Source organism: Cupressus sempervirens, chromosome 8, assembly GCF_028749045.1.
Source record: "Cupressus sempervirens isolate cs-2001-9-10 chromosome 8, ASM2874904v1, whole genome shotgun sequence".
NCBI classification, from domain to species: domain Eukaryota; kingdom Viridiplantae; phylum Streptophyta; class Pinopsida; order Cupressales; family Cupressaceae; genus Cupressus; species Cupressus sempervirens.
Window position 1 is genome coordinate 378,848,201 of NC_143125.1, and position 24,377 is coordinate 378,872,577.

Consider the following 24,377-nt stretch of genomic DNA (forward strand, 5'->3'; position numbering starts at 1 on the left):
TCACCTCAAACACTGACTATTTGGTTCAAGGCTTTTCTACAACGTATTTTAGCTTTGGAGTTCTCCAACTGGCAAGGTCTTTGAACTTGATTAATATGGAGTTATGAATGTGTATAAGGTTTTTAACAATTGATTTGAGGTTTGTAAGAAGGAAGTTGTATATTTTTTGATTTCAACATAGTAACATGGGGATGCGCCCCCCCTTTTTGCTCGACATCTCGGAGACTTCAACACACCAAGGACTTCAGGACTCTGTCCTGCCATTTCGAGCGATGTTACTAGATTCCGCCACCTCCATCGAAGATGGGGGACATCTCGATGTTGACTATTTGTAGATTCGACTATTTATGTTTAATATTTAAAGTTCAATTCAATGCAATGTTCAAGTATTTACTCTTTTACATCTTTATATCTTATATTGCAATACATATTTTCATAACTAGCATTTTAAGTACCATATATATATATATATATATATATATACCGCCCCTCGTGAACCCCATCGCCATCCTCTCGCTGTCCCCCCATCGTGCTCTCGAAAACTTGTCCTCCCATTCCGCCATCCCCCTATCCCCCAAGGCGGTGTAACTATGGACTTCAAATATAAATCCAATACTTCAATGATAAAAAGACCAGTGCTTTAGCTCATTTGGGCAACAAAGTCAACCACAATGAAGATTATAACATACAACTTAAAAAAGTTCTATGCACTTATACTGTCAACAATTTAATAATCAAGATGCGACAGATCAAATATGTATGCAATCTTAAACTAGTCTAGATTGAATTTTAACTCCTCTTGGTAGGGAGACAAACTGGACACAAATACAGAAACAATTTGATATTTCACTATATCTATGATGATCACATTTAAGATGCTAAATGACAATGTACACTTATCTGATATTTAAATTGAATACAAAATTTAAAAAATCATTATAAAGGAAGAATCATCTGTAGTTTAAATCTCCATGCCTTTAAAAATAAACAAAGGGCCTTTTATTTTATTATTAAGATAAAATACTTGAATTCATATTAAACAATCATATTTAAAACTTCTCATCTCTCTGTACAAATAAATATAAAAAACTTTTTCTTATCTTCGGATGTGTTTTTTTTTTTTGCCGATAGTGTAATCACTATTTATATGTCTTCACCCCAAATAAGAGATTGTAATAGCCCCACGATTAGGGTTATAGTTTGGGACAAGTAATACCTGCAAAATAATGGTTAGAATCACAATAATGACAAAACTAACTGTATTATTCTACCCTCTAATTTCACCAAGATTGATTTCAATTTCCATACTTTGTTAATCAATTTCATACTCCGATGCCCTTTGAAACATTTGCTTGTCCCATTTTAAACAATGGAAATCAGGTGATTCCCGTGAACCGTCAAACTGATTTGGCTGGATTAAGTAACATAATAAGCTTAGTTTTTATTAACTTTTATACTTATCTCTATAAGTTTTTTGAGATGCTAATTATTTTTAATGATTATATATTAGTTCAAAATATAAAATTGTAGGGTCTAGCAATGATTAGAAAAGGGGCCTTCTGGCTGCCCTTCTATTATAATAGGCAACACTCGTCCATAGAATTGTACAGGTTGGCCCATGCTTTATCGAGAAATTTGGGGGTCCATGCTTTTGTTTTCTGTGCATTTGAAAATTGAAACTAATATAAAATAATTAATATTTATTTGCCTTTTCAACTTTCAAGAGGAAAGTCCACCTGGAGGGACATTACAGATTATGACATTTTGTATAAATTCATGAGAAATGTCATAATCTATGTTTGAATAGAAAAGAAAAAGTTACTGTAATGAAGGAACTTGTCTAGAAATCAAGTAAAACAATGTTTCTCTGAAATAGACTTTTATACCTTCTCTAATGTTTCTCATTCTGCATGGTAGGCTCCCTAATTCCAGTTTTCTAAGTGTTTTCTTAAAACTCGGGCACTTTCTGTCTTGTAAAATAACTAATTCTGTCTGTGTAGAATCAGAGGCCCATTTATCATATTCTGGAAATCGATAGATTAATTGAAAGGATATGGATGTCATTGTGTAGCTTTGTTCAGTAAATTATATTGCTGAGATTGGAATGCCCAATTTTTTTTCCTGATGCAGGTTATAGGTCAAGCTGTTTCTACTGGTATAGAAGGATATGATTTACAAATGAGAGCTACAGTAAAAAAGGCTGTCCGAGGGTTGCGTCTTTCTGAGGAATCAGCTGTTGCAATTACAAGGAAGGCAGTAAGTCATCTGTAAACTTCTGTGTTTTAAGTTCAAAGTCTGATCGAATCTTTATCTATGGCAACTTTCAGGAATTGTTGTAGTTTTCACTGCTTTCATTTACAATTTCAGTATTTTTCTCTTTTGTAACATTATATACTATTGAAGCCTTAATGAAAATATTTTATTCATGTCTATAAACAATATCATGTTGCCCTTTATCATTGATATGATATGAATATGGAAACCCATAGGTACAATACTCTCATGTCTATAATTCAAAACAAAATAAATAATTAATGTACTAGAAGCATGTAGTTTTACAAATAGAGAACTTCTGCTGTTGGTATATTTGTCAAATGCCCACATAATAATTTGTTATTAGCTTGTTATTATTATGTGGACTAGTATAATACATTAGTTGTCCATCTATGTGATTGCTGATATGCTAACAGCAACTCATTTACTTAGGGTTTGTTTCCTTGAAAATAGGATTTTAAAATTCTATAAATATGTAACTTGTATGTTTGATTGATAACGGATATCATAATATAGTTTAATGTACTTTCAAGTTCAGTATGGTTTTGGAGCAAAGTAGTTCATCTGTGGTTGGATCTTTGTGCATTGTTACATTAAGTCATATGTAGAGATATTGCTGCCAATAGTGTTGAGATATCTGTAGTCTATTATTGTCAATTCTGAAGTGATGTGTACGTGGGCATGGACAATTTGGAGTCGAAGCTACATTTTAATGCTGAAGCTTGAGGTTGAGAAGATCAATCATTTTGTTACAAAAGTTTTATTAGAAGTCTGTGAGGCCTCATTATAGCCCTAGGAAGTTGTTTCTAGCAGCATTGAACAATGTTGGTGCAGTGTCCGATTGATGTGATAAAATAATCTAAGAGCATTATCTGCGCAGAGAGAATCAGATGGGACTGGCAACCTTTCAGCAAGGATACAGTCATTGCCTGGAGTATCCACACCAATTTTTATGAGTTTCATTCCTGCAGAGGCAAATTTTTGTTTCCCTGTATTCAAATTCAAGCCAATTCCCAACAGCATGGGCACCCGAAATGCTTGAGAAGCGCCACTGCAGCCATTCCATTACCTTGATAGAAGTCTTTGAGATCTGCAGGTTGCCCACTAGCAGAGAAGATGATGATGAGGGCCGAGACTGTTCACTTCTTTAGAAGCTGTCGCAAAGGCTTTGGGAACTATTATGTTTTTTTTTCGTGTGTTGACCAACACACACACACACATGCCCCATTGAATTCAATTTTATATAGGATTTATTCAATTTTATATAGGATTTAAGACTTCTTCTGCCATTGAATCCTGAATTGTGGTAAATAGCTCCCTTCATTGTTGCTGCTCCTGGTTCTCTTCACTGTATTGCTTGTACAACATCCTCCTAACAACAAGATAGCGGGTAGGAAATTCTCAGCTATTATGTGAGCAAGTTAGTCGAAAGCTTCCAATAGATGAGGTCATGGCAATAGAGTAGGTTTTTATATTGTTGTAATAAAATTATCACATTTCAATGCCAAAATTGCATGTAACATAGGGACATTTTTATTGAATTCTTGTGAGACGATTCCTGAAGTCATTTTTCAACTCGGTTGTATTTTTAGATGTTATTCTGCTTCACTGAGTATTCTCTTCTCAACAACTTATTGTTGATTTGAGTCACAAGAAATAGGACCAATAAGCATCCTTACTACTAGAATCAATAAGTTCTTCTACTACCCGAGTCACAAATATTCACTCACTTAACGAAAACGTTTTGAAGTTATAAAATCCTCACAATTTGTGAGTATAGGAATCTTGCCAACATTCTATAGGAAATAGTGGAGACACCTGATGTAGAAGGATTATGACAAGTTTGTTAATGTAGCCTTGTTGATACTAAAGTTGTTTGTTGGAGACTAATTGGTTATTTAAGTGCACAATGAAAAACCTGCTGCACACTTGTGATCAAAGTTATGTAAGAAGTGCCAGATGAGAGAGGAAAGTAGATCCCTATTCTTGAATAATCAATTGTAGCATGATCTTGCTATCAGGATTTAACTGTGTAGTTTTTGAGTCGAACTTATTGACCCTTGTTTCATGAGTAGTGGTTCACAAGAACCCAGCTCCCATGAAAATGAATGGAATACTTAGTGCTCATTGCGTACTAAGTGACAGTTACAAAGGGTAAGCATTGGGACTTCTCATGAGGCTACCCACCCGAATACTACTCCAACTCAAGTGCGCGTAATCACGATGCTTCCTGTAAGCTTAAGCTTGCTTTGCGTGCAACCCCATTTGCAAAACCTTCAGCAAGTGGTGTGTCTTATGAAGCATTCATTATAAAGCCCTTTAAGCTTGTGTTATTGTAATATCCCTAACCAGATATTTGCTGATTCCTCTTTTAAGCAAAATAATCAGAACTAAAACCTAGAAAATGTATTCCAGCACAAACGAATCTAGTACAATAGCCGACAGATGTTTAACCAGCTTCTTCTTCTTAATAATAATATTCAAATTGAGAAATAGGCAAATGGAATACAATACGATGTTTAAACCAAAAGATTCTTCACCAATTGATAGGAGTTCCTTTCAAAATAATATTCAGAATTCCAGGCATATAGAAATGCATTGCAAAACTTATAATGTTAGAACTAGAAACTTCCATACAACTCCGTAAGTACATTATTGTATTATACAACAACAATACAATAACTAGTACACAAAACCCCAATTCTAAATACAGAATTAACAGTCAGATTTGGAATGCTAGGATAAGAACTTGTGAGCGCAAATAAAACACCTGAAGCGATGTTCCCAGGACAATGGGTTTGTGTCCACTGTCTGCTAGCACGAGGGGCTACATCCTCCAACTAGCTGAAAGCTGAAGCTTTTTGAGACTCTCACAAGAGAGAAAATTGAACTGAATAATAAAACCAAGCATACCCAACAATGAGCCTCTTTCCCCTTTTAATACACAAACCAAGACTCTTCGGCTTCTCTCTGGTTTTTGTCTTATTCCCTTGTGCCTCTTCAACATCCCTAAGGCATTTTGTCTTGTTCCTCCTTGGCCCTTTGTCCTTTATATAACATTAAGTTGACCTTTTTAATATTTTGAGCTTATGTCTAAGAGTCAATTTAATGTTGCATAAAATAAGACTTCAATATTTCTAATGTTCCAAAAAAGGGAACATTACAGTTATTGTTATGAGGGCTTAATTGTGTAGGTTTTTATTCAAAAGCATTGATCCATATTTCACGAGTAGTCCTTCACAAGAACCCATCTTTGATGAGAATGAACGGAACACTTAACACTCATTGCATCTTGTGATGCTCACAAAGGCAAAGCCTGAGACCTCTCAAGAGGTCACCCATCCTAGTACTGCTCCATCTTTGTGAGCATCACCTAGATGCAACGAGTGCTTAGTGTTCCATTTCTCCTCATGAGAGGTGAGTTGTTGTGAAACTGACTCATGAAACAAGGGTCAATGGGTTTTGCTCGAAAACTACACAATTAAACTTTGATAGCAGTATCTCAACTTGACTTGTTGTGGAAAATAAATCCTTATATGATGACCTGAATAATGAATGGTTCATAAGGCACATTACTTGCTAAAGGTTTTGCAAAGGGGGGTTGCAAGTAAAGGGGGCTTAATCTTGGAGGAAACTCTGTGGTTAAGCATGCTTGTGTTGGAGCAGTACTGGGATATGTGACCTCCTGGAAAGTCCCAATGCTTCACTTATGTTAGCATCACCTAGATGTAATGAGAGCTAAGTGTTGCATTCATTCTCATGAGAAAGGGGTTCTTGTGAACCACTAATCATGAAACATGGGAAAATTAGTCTGACTCAAAAACTACATTACTCATGGTGTCCTAAAGGTTTGACGTCCTACTGTGACTTGAGACAATTAGTTGTGAACATGGGGAAGACATGAGTGATCTTTAATTGCTTGAAGACCTCCATCTTCACTAATATTTTTGTGAGATTGAGATTGCTTTTTGGTACACTTATCTGGTGGTTAAGTTCTCTGGTCCTCGCTTCAACATGAGATTTGTCAACTCTGCCAATTTAAAACTTTAATCCAAACAATAACTTCAAATAATGAAATAATCAATTATGCACGAACATAGACACAAAGCTTTTACGTGGAAAACCATGACAAATAATTGCTTTATATATAAAACTTGTTCTTTTACAATGTTTTGTAAGCTCCAACCTACTAGAGGCTTTAATTCCTATGTTTATGAGCACCAACTCACTGGAAGCTTCAATTCCCACACTTCGTAGGCTACAACCTACTAGAAGCACCAACTCCCTTGGTTGTCTTTGTGAGCACCCACCCACTGCATCTATATCTTCTTTTCCACCTTGACAGTGTTGCTTGCTTCACCGTACAATGGATACTTTATTAGCACAACTTTTTCTCTTCAAACTGATATGTATATCTACTTTTAAATTCACTTTCACTTTTACAAATTTCTTTCCATATGTTGTCTTCAATAGAGCAACAATCCTTTGTTATATATTTTACTTTGTTATTTTCTTCACAAGTATTGACTTCTTCTAATTAGCTTCGCTTTATATATATATATATATATATATTTCTGCTTTAATTCCACATTTATATTTGTTGTTCTCCTTCCTTATATTATTTTCAAATTAGTATGCACCAAAAGATCAGCATATATATTTTATATTCTGCATTTTTTCTTTCACTCTTATATAGTTCTTATTCCTCTGTTCCACTGATCTGCTCCTTATTTGTAACCTCTCTCTTTTAGTTTTGTATATTCTGCTTTCTACATGTTCTCAAATTTCACTTTTTAATATTTCATTTCTATTCACATTCACTCATTCTTCAAAATGAAATAACTCTATTTTATAATCCTCTTACTCAAATGGTATGACTATTCAAAGTCAAGAATTATCTCTTTAAAAAAATTAATGTTACATACTTTCAAAATGAATCAACATTACTATTCGTTTTATCATTCTTGTTTTTATTATAGTTTGCACCTTTTTATTGTTAATACATTTTTATTTGAATTGTCTTTGTGCTTGGCGGACAAGCTTTATTTATTATTAATGAATACTCCTGTGCTCTTATCGCTTGGATTTCTTTGTTTGCCCTTTTTATTTTTATATTGGCTTCATTTGATTTCTTATTGGCATGTAGCAATCTTTCAAAAGAAATATTATTTGAATATGCTTCTGACCGTATCGTTTGTATTGATTAATTCTTGATTGATATATTTACTTATGCATCCTGTATTGCTTGCACGGTTCTTATCTCATGTGGCTTCTTTGTCGTATTGCATGTTAATATATTCTGTAACCTTTATTGCAGCCTTCTTCTACCGTTTTTTTATGAGTGCTGAATCACTTTTGTGATGTCTTGATAAACCACTGTCATTAAAACTACCGATGGCTCCTCTTTTCTGTACAAAAATATACTGGCTTCCGCTCCATTTTCTGAATAAGTTACCACACTTATTAGTTTTCAACCTGTCAACTGCACTTTCCAATATTCAGATTAATCCCTTCTTTTGTAATTTCTACCACCCAAACTTTTAATCACAAATTTATTTCTTTATATTATCGGCTCTGTTTTTAGTTTATGCATATTCCAAATAGATTATGTTATGTAATCTTGTCATTGTCCTGTGATCAATTTTGACTTGTCCATTAAAGTCCCAATGGCACCTTGATGTGGTCCATGCTAATAATCACTGCAAACCTTGTAATGCTTCCTCATTATAACCGTGGTGCTTTTAATGCTGCTGTGTATTGTAATGACTGAAGAACTCTTTATTCTTAATCATCAACTTGACCATAGTCTTCAGGCTTAGGCTGCCGTTAATCTATTTCTTATTGCACCATTTTGATTGACAGGTGACTGGATTGTTGAGTGTCAATAAACAATTCTTTTTATTTGTGTTGTATTCGGAGTCTTTAATAATCAACATGTTTTCTGTATCATGGCTTCCATAGTCACTGAGATCTATTAAAATTGGATTCCATTACCTTGTGGCCTTTCTTGCTGCATACTGGTATCACTCTAAATCTTACAGATTACCATTGCTTCCATCAATTTTGTCCATGCTATATATTAACTTCAAAGGTGCATAAAATTATTTCTACATAGCTTTGTCTTCACAGTACACTGTAGTTTTTACTCATCATCATTTCATTGCATAAATTGGTTTGTAAAATTAAATGGTCTTTAACTTCACCATTACTATCATTGTTGTCTGTCTTGGAATTGTTTGTTCGACCTTTCTCTTTACTTATCACATATGCCTTAATCATTGCTTTGTTGTCTTTCCTCAAATGGTCATTCTATCATGTAATCAAATAGTCAGTGTTCCATTTTATTTTTATATGCTAGTGGCTGTTCTAAAAATCTGAAACGTGTTCCCACTTTATAGCTTTGGCTTTTTGTACTTTCATACCTTTGATATTGATACTTATAGGTTTGTTCATGTTCAAGAATCCTTTGACATCAATGACAATACTTTCATCACTGTTTCCTTTGGGAGAGACTTCTGATCAGCTTATCACTTCCTTTTTGTTGTTGTCTCCTGCCTGAGGCACAAAGTGACTGCTTGATCCTCCTACTTATAGTCACACCAGGCTTGTAAAGCCTCGCAGTGGATTCACTCGACAACTGCACTCCACTTCCAACAGTCATCTGACGGTCCAAGGCTCGCGCTCACCCTGGACCTGATCCTCTGGTGTGGCAAGCAGTGGATTCATTCGACAATGGCACTCCACTTCCAGTGGTACTCTGACGGTCCAAGGCTTTTGCTCACCCTGGACCTGATCCCCTAGTGCAGGAATATTTCCGGCGTAGGAAGGACCTTTAGTCTTCTTTCATGGGTCCTTTGCTTTTTTGTTTGTTTCTTTTCCAGTCATTGTTTGGTGTTCCTGCTGCTGGCTGTTGCATTCGTTGTATGCTTTCAGTCTCTTAGACCCTTTTGTGGTCTCTTGTTGGACATTAATAAATTTATCTTATCTTACTACATTTTTAAATCATAATAGAAACATCACAATTTGACTTGTGGAAAATATCTCCTTATAAATCAATTGATTTCATCTCAATTGCAAGGAGGCTCAATTGTAGATTATCTCATGTGCCTCACGGACTTGCATAACTAGCTAGCCACTATCAAAAAGAAGAAAAACAATTATGATATGGCCAACATAGTACTATGGTACTAGTGGTTTAACACACTCATTTCAATGATTTGTGGAATCCTTGTATTTGATTGTTGAAATACAAAGCCTTGACATTGACAAATTGTTTGCATTGATTCTGCAAAAGGATAGAAGATATGTATAGGAAGAAGAATCTGGCTCAAGAAGCATAGGAAGTGCTTTCATGACAAAATTCAAGGGAAGGCAGCAAGAGAACTGGCAGAGAAAACCATACGCTACACAAATCTTTTCATAAAAACTGAGACTAGTAAACCCTTGAATGCAACAGGTAAATCATTTAAATCCAGTGTTGTTTATAACATTTGTGAAAAACATTGACATCATCACAATAATTCTTACCTAGCCAAGTTAAGCAAGATTATAAGTGAACCGACTTGTTCTATGCAAGATCCGATAACTTTGCTGAATCTTCCAGCTCTCAGGAATTTTGTCAAATACTTTGCATGCAATCATTTATACTGTGTTTTCTGGTTAAGCTCTGTGATTTTAGTAATAGCTCTATAGGCTTCATTAACAAACTCCAGTTTGCAATTAACAGTAATATCTGAAACAACACAAATTCCAGACTTCTGACACAAGATATTTCAGAGCTTATATTCCAAAAATTCACAGATTGGTTTAAGTTACAGACCTGATTATTGTTCATGTTACAACAGAGGTAGTAACAGTTTTGATTATCTAATGCTATCAACTGGAATGATATGCTTAGTTACTGGATTCATGGCCTAGAGGCCAGATCCGGATTTGTGCTCATCCGGGCAGGATCCTTGTTTTACACAGTGGATTCGTCTGGATTCGCATGAATCCACTGTGTAAAACAAGGATCCTGCCCGGATCAGCATGAATCCTCTAGAATCGGCAGGCAGGCTAAGGTTTTAAGTGGGTTTGACTTATTTAATATGAATTTTTAAATATTTGTTTTGCTTTCTAACCCTAAAGTGACCCATTTATTTCACATCCAAAATAAGTTAACCTCAAATTTGCTCTCTATTTTGCTCTCTCATTGTGTGTATATATATATATATATATATATATATATACACGAAACCTCCACGAATCTTAATTGGGAAAATAAAAAATTGTGAATCCACGGATCCGATTCATGTGACTGAATCGGATTCCGATCTTGAATCGGTAACTAAGATGATATGAGACACTACACTTAGTCTTAATATTTTCTGTGAATGCTCCAGGACTGTCAACCAGCAACATTACACGACCAGCTATTAGGCTCAGGTAGCAAACCACATGTAATAGTGATCTGGCAATAAATCAAATGCCCAGGCTCAATCTTCAGCACTAATTTAATATGATATCATTCAACATTAGCGGATATATCTTTATCATAAAACGTGCAGTGCAGATGCAGGTTGGGCAAGAGTAGAGGGAGTAACAAACAATCAAAAATCAACCCTCAAATACAAGTAGAAATGTGGCTCAGTCTGGGCATTGAACAGCAATGACATCCCTTTTAGTCCCAATTGTTACAGTGCAGTTTGAACCCAACAATCAGTTCCTGACCAACACATATTACTTGTAGATTAACTCATATGTCATTAAACACAATAAAAACCTCCATGACTGAATAGTCTCATCAGTGAGAGAGATGCCAGCAATGAGGGTAGATGTCCTCAAAGCCCAAGAAACCAATCTTCTGCCAAAACCTTAGTTTGTATCATATGTGGCATGGCAAATCATATTCAGCATTTGATTAATCTTCAGAAACATGTGGAAATTGATCCCAGTTGTAAAGTTTCTGCAAATTCTAATATAAAATCAAACTTTTCTAATATCCTTTGACTGCTGTAGATAATCTTCTTTATTTCTGAATGTAGTAGGAGTTATCAGAATGTTGAATGCTGTTCTAAATTTAATTGTCTCTGCATAAATTCGTATGGGGCAGTATTGCTTGAAGGAGCAGATTGTGATTATTGTGTGTCCTCAAACTACAATAATACCTACCCTTTATATCAAGACCAAAGGTCATGTTCCTTAAAGGGACATGACCTTCCCTAGGTTGGCTCAAACACCACTTGAAGAAATCGGTGCCTAAAAGAAATAATTAAATGTTTAACTAACATAAAAAATTGTTATGGTTAGTACAAGATGTAATTTCTTCCAAGGATCGCCGTCTATCTCATTGCCAAGTATAGTGCATATAAAGGCTATCATATGATATAATGGGAGAAGACTAAGGTGCGGTCTGCACTTCTCAGACTGGTATGACTATCAGGTTAATATTTAACACCAGCAGCATAATTAGCACTGTAAATAAGGGTAAAACCCTACCACCACATGACTTTAGCATTTAGCAATTTACTGTAGCATGGGTGCTGTAGTGCCGCTGTAGCAACAACTACAAGAATAAACATCTGATCTCCCGGGACTATACTTCTGATTCACATCGATTAATCTCTCAGGCATGGTCTTTCATAGGTGTAAGAGTAGTAACTAATGACTGTTTCCGACGTCAAAAGCCAGAAGATTTCCAGAATTACTCCAGGAAGGCAAATCCCAAGAAACTCCAAATTCCAAGATATCCTTTTCAGCAATAAAGGCTCTTGTTTATAATGCCAATTGGTCACACTTTCCATGCCACCATCAGTGTGGGAAAAAATAAAGATATAATAAAAATATCAAGTTTGCATGGGTACCCGTACCCACACCCCTGGTACTCGTACCCATGTACCCAAGTACCGGGTACACGTATCCCACGTACTCGGTACTCAGTGGAGAGCATCATAGCTAAGGACCTTGATTAAGATTCTGTTTTTCTTTTTGTTTTTTTTTTTGTTTTTTTTGTATTAGCTTGTTGTTTATCAAACTTAATTCAATACCAAATCAGTTTGAAACTCTGATACTCATTAACAATAAACTTTATCACTGTTCAAGTCATAAGTTTATCATTTGCAATATGTCATTGTCATATGATTTAGGATCTTCTTGTTCATGTTTAAAGTCTGCCTTCTTTGTTATGCATCTAAGCATTTATCATGTATTATTATTTCAAACATATAGCAAATCTGAAACTGAAAACAATACATTACATTTGCAAACTTTATCATTGTTCTTGTTTTGAAAAACCATTGTCATGACTCATAATTTCAGATTTTTTATAAATATAAAAGTATAATTTTTAAATAAGTTTGACATACCCAAGTACCTCCGTCCCCTATTATGAAAAATACTTTAAACATTAAACATTCAGCAATAGCATATATATATATAATTTGACTTATGGTTCATAGTTTCAAATTTCTTGTTTTGAATGCTCAATGTCATGACTCATGACATATATTTTGATTTTTATATTTTCTTTAAAATATTAATTATATAGAAAAAATTAGGCATACACACGTACCCCTGTACCCTATTTTGAAAAATATGCATACCTGTACCCATTCCCGTTCCCGTACCCACGTACCCGTGCAACCTTGAAAAATATTAATATTGCTTAGTCTCTTTTTTTTGGAAGGGTCTTGATTTCTTTTAAATATCTAATTTCCAACTAAAGTCCCAACATTAATTGATTTACAAAGTAAAATATTTAAACTTACCTTAGGAGCTTTTAATTTAATTGCCCAATTAATTAAGGCTTATTAAAATAGCATCTTGATGATGAATAGTGATCTCCCAAATACTGATATCATATAAATGCATCAAATATTTCCCATCACTGAGCCAATATTCACTTATTATAAACAGTAACCCCATCAAAACACCTCTGATTGGCCTGAAACTGAAAATTCCCGGGCCAACAACCTCAGAATCCCTTCAAAATCCAGGTTAGCCTTCTTGACCAAGACAAAATGGGCTAATGATACATCATTTGATGTCAGGCTAAACTGGGGACACTACGGTCCAACCCCCTTGAAATTGCTTGTCCTTAAGCAGTCCCACTGCAACTTAATGGTTACCAACTCAGACCATGCATTATCTCAGTATGATCCCAAATTAATCTAGGTAACACCATCTACTCTGAGCACTATTCTATTGAGCACCTGAACTAATGACGTCATGCGGATCTCCAAACAAAGGAGCCGTCAGAAATGGTATGAGCTATCTCCCTAGAGTACTGCTCTAGTAAAGTATCAAACTGGAAAACTGTGAATGGATTCTGGAATGTCAAGAAAGATTGTCACATTTCTCATGACTGATGAGTTGCTGACCATAGGTTTGCAAGGTCCTGAATCATACTCTGAACACAATCAGCATGTTGAAACTGTGCCAAACTGATCATTGATAAATAAACCATTATATGCAAACTGTACTCTTAGCCCCTGAATCACCATAGGGTAAACACTATCAAGACCCAAACCAAATTTGCCAAGAATACTTAAAGTAACCTCACTATCTATCATGATCCTGGCAAACGAAAAAACGTCCTGCTCATCTCACCTTTGAAAAGCCGAATCTGTTCTCCCAAAACCATCTCAAAGATGACGAAGCTCCATCAGCATCAAGTAGAGCGTTGACTAAGGAATGTCTCTAATGTCATCCACTGGCGTAATACCACCGACAACAGTCTGCACAAAAGTCTGGGAGTGCACAAGATTAATCGAATGTGGATCTAAAACTATAAACTGCAGCATCAATTTGATACAAAACCAAATCCTCCTGTCAAAATAAAGTTGAGTGCTGACCAGGGAATGTCTCCGCTGTTGTCCACTGGCATCATACCACCGAGAACAGTCTGCACAAAATTCTGATAGTGCACAAGATAATAGGAATGCTGGTCTAAAACTACAAACTGCAACATCAACTTGGCGTAGAACCAAATGCTCGTCAAAATTTCCCTCCAATCCACCTGTAAAAACTGTAATGATCTATCGTATACACTAAAACATCACAATCAAACTTGAAACCCTGACACAAGGTGTAAGTCCATCATGCTAACACTGCACCACTCTGATAAACACTAAAACCTGATCAAACCAAAACTGGAACATCTGCTCAGACAGGCAACTAACTAGAGAAAACAAAGTGGGAAACTTTCCAGACTTAAGACTCAACATCTGTAATGCCAAAATGGACTTGTACACCCCTTTTCCTTTCCAATCTACCTCTTGATACCACCACTGACATAGTAAAGTCCCATGCATTTGTGGATTGAAGGTAAACTAGTGACTCCACCTCAATATGTGGTCAAGGTCAATAACTAGTGCCTGCACCAATGGAATATTAGAGTGATCATGTGTAATCCCTTTTGAGCTAGCAACCACAAAAGATGGCTCACAACTGTAACATCCAGACTTTCCGGGTCTAAATTAACATCTAACATAAGCATAGAATACAGTTATAACTTCGATTTCATAAGAAGGTAGTTACATCATTCATGTTCATGTGAAAAAGATTTACCGTTAAAGTCAGTTAAACAAAAATTTCATAACTAAATACTTGAAATACCTTTTAATGAATTTACTTCAGAAATTGAAATCACATACCTTGGAAAACTGAGACTGAAAATCATCTAAGTATGCTTCTGCAACCACCCGGGTTAGTCCACAAATACACTATAACAATTTCTCAAATCGACTGCTATCTCAAAAATCATTTGATGAATACAACTAAATACCACTATAACTTAAATTAGGGCATCATATATCATCTTACCAATTAGGGCATCATATATCATCTTACCAATTAGGGCATCAATTACCATCGGTTTATTTAGGTCTTCTAATACCGCTTTACCACTTAGAGCTTTCACGACCACGGATTCAATTTAGGGCTTCTGCGACGACGGATTTTATCTAGGGTTTCCACGACTACAGATTCAATTTAGGGCTTCTGCAACCACAAATTCAACTAGGGCTTTCGATACCACGGATTCAGCTAGGGCTTCCAATACCACTGTATCAATTAAGGTTTCAGTTGTCACACAATCAATTAGGGCTTCGGATTTCTTTTCTTTTCGATTGCTTATCTGTGACAATTTCTCAAGATTAGATAAATTCTTATATTCAATATTCATTTATATGAAAGTAAAAATGATGATAACAATGAGATACTTCAATTTAATCTTACCTTCTTATAAGCAAAAATGATATTACTTGTTTCCGATAAACAATTGAATGCATGGCTTATCTTTGTTTGACGCATATCCGACATCTTAAGAGAGGTGAAACATTGTTAGGGCTTAACCACCCAACCTCGGACCACAATATATCCCCACACGATCTCTAATGAGAAAGGCCCTCCCTACCCAGAATTGATAGGGAACATCTTACCATCCACTGAACTTCAAGATATAAACACGCCATAGTAGTAGGAGATCATCATAACAGGAATATGTATGAGCTATTAATTAATTCATATTAAATGACAAATGTAGAAATGTCATAACTGATACTGGTTCATACTAATGACAATTCGCCACCCTTTTACTTGACTACATAGTCGGGTGAGCCCTAGGTGCTAGGAATTCTCAGATTAATCGGTTCTGGCAATTATACATGCATCCAACATTTCACAAACCATGATCATATAATTATGTTATTAAAAGATCTCAAAATGTGAATGTCTAATTATTTAACTCCTCTTTACAATATTACCTGGTGAGTTTCCATGGTGTTTGGATTCATGCTATTAATTTCATTCTTGCCGGGTATGAATTACATTCTGAACTGAATTAGTTATTCACAGTTATCATTACAATTCCATATCTTTTATACATGATTTGATACACCCTTATGAATAAAGAACATATATGATTTTATGGCAGTTTCCAAGAACTAGAAAATCTATTACTGACCAACCCGATTTAGTTTGTATTATATTGGTTTCAGTAATTCGATAGATGATTATTCAATCAGGCATAAAGATCCAATTTGATTTTAGTAGAAGCAGAAAAGTATGCAAAAATATATATTGAAAAATACCAAGCCTATGGGTCACTAGCTACCAAACAAAACAAATTGTGGAAATCAAACCTAGATCTTATAACAATGGAACAAAAGTTAAAGAGTATCTGTGCTTGAACCATTATATCATGAACCTATTTTTAAGATCTTGACTCTATAGCCTATGAAATTCCTTGGTATTTAGAATTGAACATTGTATTTATATTGATTAAACATAAATTACCTAAAGTAAAACATTTTAGGAAAAATCTACAGATTATGGCATGTACAGTTTGATAATGGATTATTCTATATTCAAAGAAATTTCAAAGTGATGGCAATCGGTACTACATGAGAAAGAAGATAAAAGATTATTTAAGCTTTAACACTTTCACAATCGACTTACATTATTAACACCAAACTGCATAATAAGCGACCATGTATACAGATTCTAGGGCGTTTACAAGTATTTAGAACGTAAGGAAAAAACAACAAGATTATTACTGTGTTAAATATTAATTAAGATTTGGATCAAAACCAACTTAGGAAGGACAAAGCCTATGATTGAAATATGGAAGAAGAACTTGAAAACACTTCCTTACATGACCCACGGCTCTACAGTCGGGTTCACTATTTCTTTGCTCAGCTTGCCTCCTTCAGATCTTCCGCAAAATCAGTCAACAATTAGATTTTCAAGAACGTGAGTATTCAGGGGTAAAGGATACTATGACTGAGCAGGGTGATGGACGTATTGCAAATGAATATGAGATAGATATCAAAGGTGCTCGATAGACGACAAGGCTAGCATATATATATAAAATTAAACCTGACCTTACAGCTTCCTGCCGTTACAAGATTTTTCTTTCGACTTCTAAATTTGAAAAGAACGAATATGAGAAGAGGGAAAAAGAAAATGAAAAGCGGAGGAAAGATGAAGGGTCCAATTGATAATATTATTTTATATTATTTTATTATCTTAATTAAGTTTAAAAATATGTACATACAAGGTGGCTTTATAGGATTAGAAATTTAATGTAAGGGTGCCATTTTGTGTTTATATAAAATAATTGAAAGGTTCAAATTGTCAAATATTAAATTGATTAAAAGTAAGAAAATATAATTCAAATATTATAAACCAAACATTATTATTATTAAAATCACTTATTTAAATTATTGAAACATTTTATATTAAATGCATGAATATAAATTATTATCTAAATAATATAATGAAAGGTAAATTGAAATCCTTTAAGATACGTTTAATATTTTATCCCAATTATTTTAATTAAATTATTAAACAACTCATGCAAGTCCCGCAGACATATTTTGGCTAGGTCCTTTACCCATTTGCTCAGTGATGGTGATGCCTTGCCTAATTCTTTTCTAACAATGCTTTCTCCCCTTCGACATGCTTCGTGCTAGGAAATTCTTGGAAATTAATTTATATATTATTTACTCATAAATCATAACAGTTAACCTTTCATCTTAACTCCATGTATTCGTGATTAACGAATAACTAGCATGTCATCTTCACTTGAAATCATAACGACTAACTATCTTACCATTTCGCCAGATTATATCAAATTAAATTGCCAATTGACTTCATGTGAACCTCAACGGCTATATTTCAAGCTAGGTCAAAATTTGGGATGTAACAACAACTCAAAACAGAAGATCATCTCTATCATCATGATTACCATCCAAAATTTCAAAGATGCTTGAGCCTATGACCAAATCTGAGATGACTGAGTCAATGATTGACCAATCCTCCCATGGTGGTCACCAGCAAATATGTGCTACACCCAACATAGGTGCATAAAACAAATACCCCTGTCAAGCAGCTGGTATAGATTAGCACATCACCACGCAACCAATAAACCAAATCGAAAATAGAGTATAAAGTATCTCCACAACCCAATGGCAGAAACTCATACTCCCTTCCTATAACTCCGAAAAGGAAATTCCAGTCTCCTCTATATAAATCAATTGCTGCTGCCCTCTATGAGCAACCTGACATAATTCTGAACAGCATTCGAAAAACGGTCATCAATCAAAGACAAAGGAGGTAAAATCCATGGGGGCGGTACTGGAATATTGTAGCCAACAAGCTCCTCTCCAATCTGTAAACAGAGATGACTTGGTGGGCTGCAGGAATCAGTCATTGATTTTCATCAATTCCCTCAATGACCTGTTTGATCTCTAATGTTCTTGCATCATGCTCATGAGTCACTGACGGATCAGAAATGGTCTTCCCTACTTTGTATAAGGAAGAACGGGCTATGCTCAATCGTAAGCAAAGGTTGCCAGTTTTTGCCTCTTTCCTTCTCCAATCATCTGAATAGATCTCAACTTAGTTGAGAAGGTGATCACAGTCTGAAAGAAGTTGTTAATAATTTGACTTCATTGGTTCCATACCTTCTTTGATCTCCTGCACATTATCAAGAGAAGACTCCACTTCAGTTCACTTTTGTCTTCTCTCTAACTGAATCCTCTATAGGTAATTTTTGACCAGCTTATGCATCATATCATAATGAGACAAGGCTGCCACAATCCCATCCTCATTCACCATCAATCGGTTCCTTGAACAGAATGAACTGCAAGGTGTATGAACACATTCTGCCACACAAGAAGAAGCATCTAGATGTTACAAATTCTTATTTATATAGAGAGAGAATGAGGCAATTGTAAGAGTCATTCACATCTGGTGGTATTGGAAGAGGATGTCCATTTGCCTCATAATGTGTACCAAGATCTATATCAAGGTGGAAATCACACTCCAACTCAGTTCCAGGATCCCATATACTATTTTCATCAAGAGAGATGCTACAACCAAGAGTAGTCCCAATGTCTTAACTTGAAGAGTGGATTTCCATTTGTCTTCCCATCACCCATCTCATACAATGGGTTATCAATGAGCACCTCAATTCAACTCTTCCAGCCATGTTTATGCAGACCAAGGCAACTGCTATGCCAAAATCAAAACTATGGTTCCTCACATTAGTGACTCCGTAGATATCCCAAATATGAGGTGCTTCTCTATTATCATTTTTGGTTGTAAAATGTGGATTCATATCATCAAAGCTCTAAACTTTTTCAAAGTCAGCCCCATGCAAAGATAAACCAGATCTTGTTTCAAGATCTTCATTGGAATCAGCAATACTATCATCCACACCCATATCTCATGTGACAAAAAGATGATTGCTTTGTTCAGAAATTAAGTGCTTGCAGTCCTCGTCATGAGTTACCGGTGTGAAAGAGTCACTTCCAAACTCCTTAGCACTGATGTCTTCATAAACACTTCTCTTCAAAGGCTTTGTATGATAATTCAATCTATATCTATCTAAATCTAAGTTGCCGATTTGGATGCAGATGTGAGAATTAGGTACATGGAGGTGTGTTTTTGTTTTTAATTTTTAATTTTTTTTTTGGTTTGGGGGGGGGGGGTGGGGTGTTTGGATGTGTTTATATATATATGCAAAGGAAGGTAAGGAATTTAAAAAAAAAATTGTGTGTGTGTGTGTATGCAAAGGAATATACAAAAATAAATATTTCATAGTATGATACTTCACCAATTTGATCAAGACAGAAGATATTTTGTATTTCATAGTTCAACTTTAAACTTAAATTTTGGTCATATATATGCAAAGAAATGCAAGAAATGTACAAAAAAAAATCATTTCATAGTATGATATTTCACCATTGATTAAGGTTCAAGATATTTCATATTTGATACCTCACCATTGATCCGGATGCGTGCAGAAAGTGCTTCCTGCGCACCCAGATGCTTATGGAACCATCCGAGTGCCCAGGAAGCACTCCCTGCGAGATTCCACAGGGCGTCCAGAGAGCATCCAGAATCTGAACGCATCGGCATCTGCTTCCAGACCTGTATGTCACACACCAGTAACTAAGATCTAAACCATCATCACTAAAAATATTTGTACACAACCCCAAGGCTATGGTTTTTCTCTTCCTCATGCAGAAACTATTAAATAGTAATTGTATGCATGTCCAAAGAGTTACTCTGAAAATCTGTCACATGGATTTTATCTGCAAAGGCACTATATCATGGAAGCATCTAGGTGCCCAGGAAGTGCTCCCTGCGAGCTTCCACAGGCCATCCAGAAAGCATCCAGAATCTGAACGCATCGGCATCTGCTTCCAGACTTGTATATCACACACCGGTAACTAAGATCTAAACCATCATCACTAGATATTTGTACACAAACCCAAGGCTATGGTTTACTCTTCCTCATGCAGAAACTCATAAATAGTAATTGTATGCATGTCCAAAGAGTTACTCTGAAAATCTGTCACATGGATTTTATCTGCCAAAGCACTGTCTTCATTCAAATGATCAGCTACGAGCCTCTTTTCGTTTTGCAGCTTCTCAATGTTTCTTGAAGTAGAAGGATCCTTTCCATTTACTTCTACTTTCTTTGTATAGCCAAATAAAGACTTTACCCTTCCCGGATGCTCACCCACTTCCTGATGCAATTGTTTTAAAGCCTTGCCATAGTTTTGCCAACTTTCAGTATAGATTTGACAATCTTGCCTCAATTCAACGAGTGAGCCCTTTCAGTAGTTGCTCCTGAAAAGTCTTCATCTTCTGAATGGTCCCCTTACAGGATAGCGAAAGACACCTGCTCTGATACCTCTGTAACTGCCCTATTCTATACAAGATCCGATCACTTTACTGAACCTTTTAGCTCTCAGATATTTTGTCAAACAGTTTGCATGCAATCATTTATACTGTGTTTTCTGGTTTTGCTTTGTGAGTTTTAGTAATTGATCAGTTTAAACATAAGAAATTAAGATTATCCATATGTTTCATTAACAAATTCCTGTTTGCAATTCAACAGTATTATCTGAAATAACCTAACTTCCAGACTTCGACACACTATATATTTTAGAACTTATATTCCAATAAATCAGAGATAAATGTAAGTTGTAGACCTGTTTCTTGTGCACGTTACAACAGTGGTAATACCAGTTTTGATTCTTCGATGCTAATAGCTTGAATGATATGCGGCACCACACTTTGTCTTAATGTTTTCTGTGAATGCTCCAGACTGTTAATATTCCTTCCAGCAACCATACATGTCCAGATATTAGGCTCAGGTAAAAGACCACATGTAATAGTGATTTGCCAATAAATCAAATGCCGAGTCTTAATCTTTAACACGACTTGCAAGTGATATTGCTCCCCTTGCAGTTACATCTTCCTCAAATAACATGCAGTCCAGGTGCAAGTTCAATCAGAGTAGAGCTAATTTTTTTCCAAAATTCAACACTCAAATACCAGTAGAAATATGGTTCAGTCTGGGCGTTCAACAACAATAACTTCCCTTTGACTGATGAGTAAGAGATATTTTCCACAGGAAGTCAAATTGTGATATTGCTTCAGTATTTAACTGTGTAGTTTTTGAGTCGAACTCATTGACCCATATTTCATGACTAGTGGTTTACATAAACCCAACTCTCATGAAAAGGAATAGAACACTTAGCACTCATTGGATTTAGGTGATGCTCCCAGAGGTGAAGCACTGGGGCTCCGTTTGACTCCTTACAGTTCCCATACTAGAATGTGCAGTTTGAACCCAACAATCAGACCCTGACAAAACGTACTACCTGCAGATTAATTCTTATGTCATGAAACATGATGAAAACCTCCCTGACTGAATAGTCTCATCAGCGAGAGAGATGCCAGCAGTGAGGGTAGCTGTTCTGAAAGCCCAAGAAACAACGTTCTGCCAAAACCTTAGTTTGTATCATATCTGGCATGTCAAATCATACTCAGGATTTGATTAATCTTCAGCATGTAGAAATTGAACCCAGCAGTGTAAGCATTGTAAGTAGATCCCTATTACATGACTATAGAATTATTGTAGGGATTTACTTTAGTTCTACTGTAGCAACAAGAATAAACATCTGATCTCCCCCATGCTTCTGATTCAAATCTATTAATCTCTCAGGCCTGGTCCCTCACGTGTAAGAGAAGTAACTAATGAGGGTTTCCATCCTCCAAAGCTAGAAGATCTCCAGAACTACTCCAGGAAAACAAATCCCAAGAAACACGAAATTCCAAGATATCCTTTTCAGGAATAAATTTTTTTATTTATATTTCCACTAATTAAAGTAAACAATGGAGCTGGAATAGATGCAAAAAGTAAAAAATTCATGTTTGTTGGCTAAAGTGAAAATTCAAAAACATATTGCTTAATTGATGCAACTACTAACCATAGTTACACCACTCAAAGGGGACGGGGAGATGGCAGAACAAGTTTCCGGAATGAGGGGGGCCTTAATTTGGGGACGACAGGGGGACGGTGGCAGGGGAGAGGAGGGTTTGTATATACTATACATATAGTACTTAAAATTGCTAGTTATGAAAAGATGTATTGCAATATAAGATATAAAGATGCAAAATATCAATTACTTGAATATTGCATTGAATTGGAACATCGAACATTGAACATAAATAGTCAACACCGGGACGTCCCCCATCCTTGGCAAAGGTGGCAGGGGAGAGGAGGGTTTGTATATACTATACATATGGTACTTAAAATTGCTAGTTATGAAAAGATGTATTGCAATATAAGATATAAAGATGCAAAATATCAATTACTTGAATATTGCATTGAATTGGAACATCGAACATTGAACATAAATAGTCAACACCGAGACATGCCCCATCCTTGGCAAAGGTGGCAAAAAATGGTGGCACTGTTGGGGATGGGGGAACGGAGTCCCCAAGTCCTTGCTGCATCCTTGCCTCGAAGAGGTGGGGCTAGAAGGGGGGGGGTAGGGGGTGGAGGCCGTCCTCGTGTTATTATGCTACGAACAAATTAGTTGTTAGTGGAGATGTAATTCTTCACAAAAAGTTAATGTCTCTTTTTTACGCCATTGTTTTTTGATACGTTGTTGGCCCTTTTCACCATGGTCTCATGGGCTAACCAGGACTTTACACAGATCAATGTGAGATTTTCGACATAGATCAATTCGAGTGAGATCGGAGTTGAGTTTGCAACTTAGCAGGTAAGGATTTTCTGTGTTCGACTTGGAGCATCTTGCCGAGCTCTTTCCAACAAGCTATCGCACATGATTTTCAGAGTCCAACTAGTTATTTATTTTAACGTTTGAAGATTACATTGTGTAATTAAAGGGACATTAAAAATAAATGCATCTTAATAAGTCACTTGATTATTATAAGGCTATATTATTCTCTTAATTGGGAAAAGGACAAATCAAAGATAAAGGAGAATACAAATGAAGAGACAAGCACGGGAATAGGAAGACTCACCAAGTTGTGTTCAAAAGAAGGAAGAAGAGTTCATTTCAGCATGCTTAGATTAGAGGATTTGATTTTTGATTTTTCTTGGAGAAATTGAGGAAGCTTCAACTTCTTTTCAGGATTGTGAGGACAAAAGCCTTAAGGTTCTCTTGGTGAATCGGATGCAAACCCAGTTGAACTTCGAGGTGGATTCGTGGCGGAGTTGACATTGCACATAGAAGTTGTTATTAGTTTTTTCCTAAGTTACCAGATTCTCTCCAGCAACCCTCAAAGTCTGGTTTAATTCTGTACAAAGTCTGGTCCTTGTCAAATTCTCTGCAAATTCTCTTGCAGAGCTACAAATTTGCTGCAAATTGTGTCAGACGAACTTGTGCAGAATTTGCAGTGAATTTTGAAGAACTTGGTGTCTAGACCTGGGCTGAATTTGTTCTCGAAACATTTTTTTAGACTTTTTAAAAGTTTTTTATTTGTCCCCCCAACCCTATTGTGACCACTATAAAGACCAAAAAAGATGTTTATATTTCATTTATGCATGTGTATATGAAAATGAAAACTTGCTTATAAAGGAAATCCAAATTGACAATAGGTGACATCTAAATTGATGATTATAGAGGAATGTCTTTAAAAAGATACGATATCTTTGAATCTGGGACTTCAAATTTGAATCTATTCCTTTCATTCTCAAACTGTCCCATAGATATGGGAATATGTTCCATCCATGTGACCAAGCAAGTGTATCAAGTTGTTTGTATGGCTAAATGATGCAATTAATGTCCTAT

General features: G+C 35.7%; 1 protein-coding gene across 1 annotated transcript in view; it reads left to right on the top strand.

The window, feature by feature from the left end:
* The window catches only part of TIC110 (translocon at the inner envelope membrane of chloroplasts 110), a 180,691-nt gene that overhangs the window by 134,379 nt on the left and 21,935 nt on the right, over positions 1-24,377 (top strand). The window contains exon 13 of the mRNA XM_089797805.1: positions 2,131-2,256. Within this exon, the coding sequence (XP_089653931.1) occupies positions 2,131-2,256 (126 nt within the window). The remainder of the gene's footprint in view (positions 1-2,130; positions 2,257-24,377) is intronic.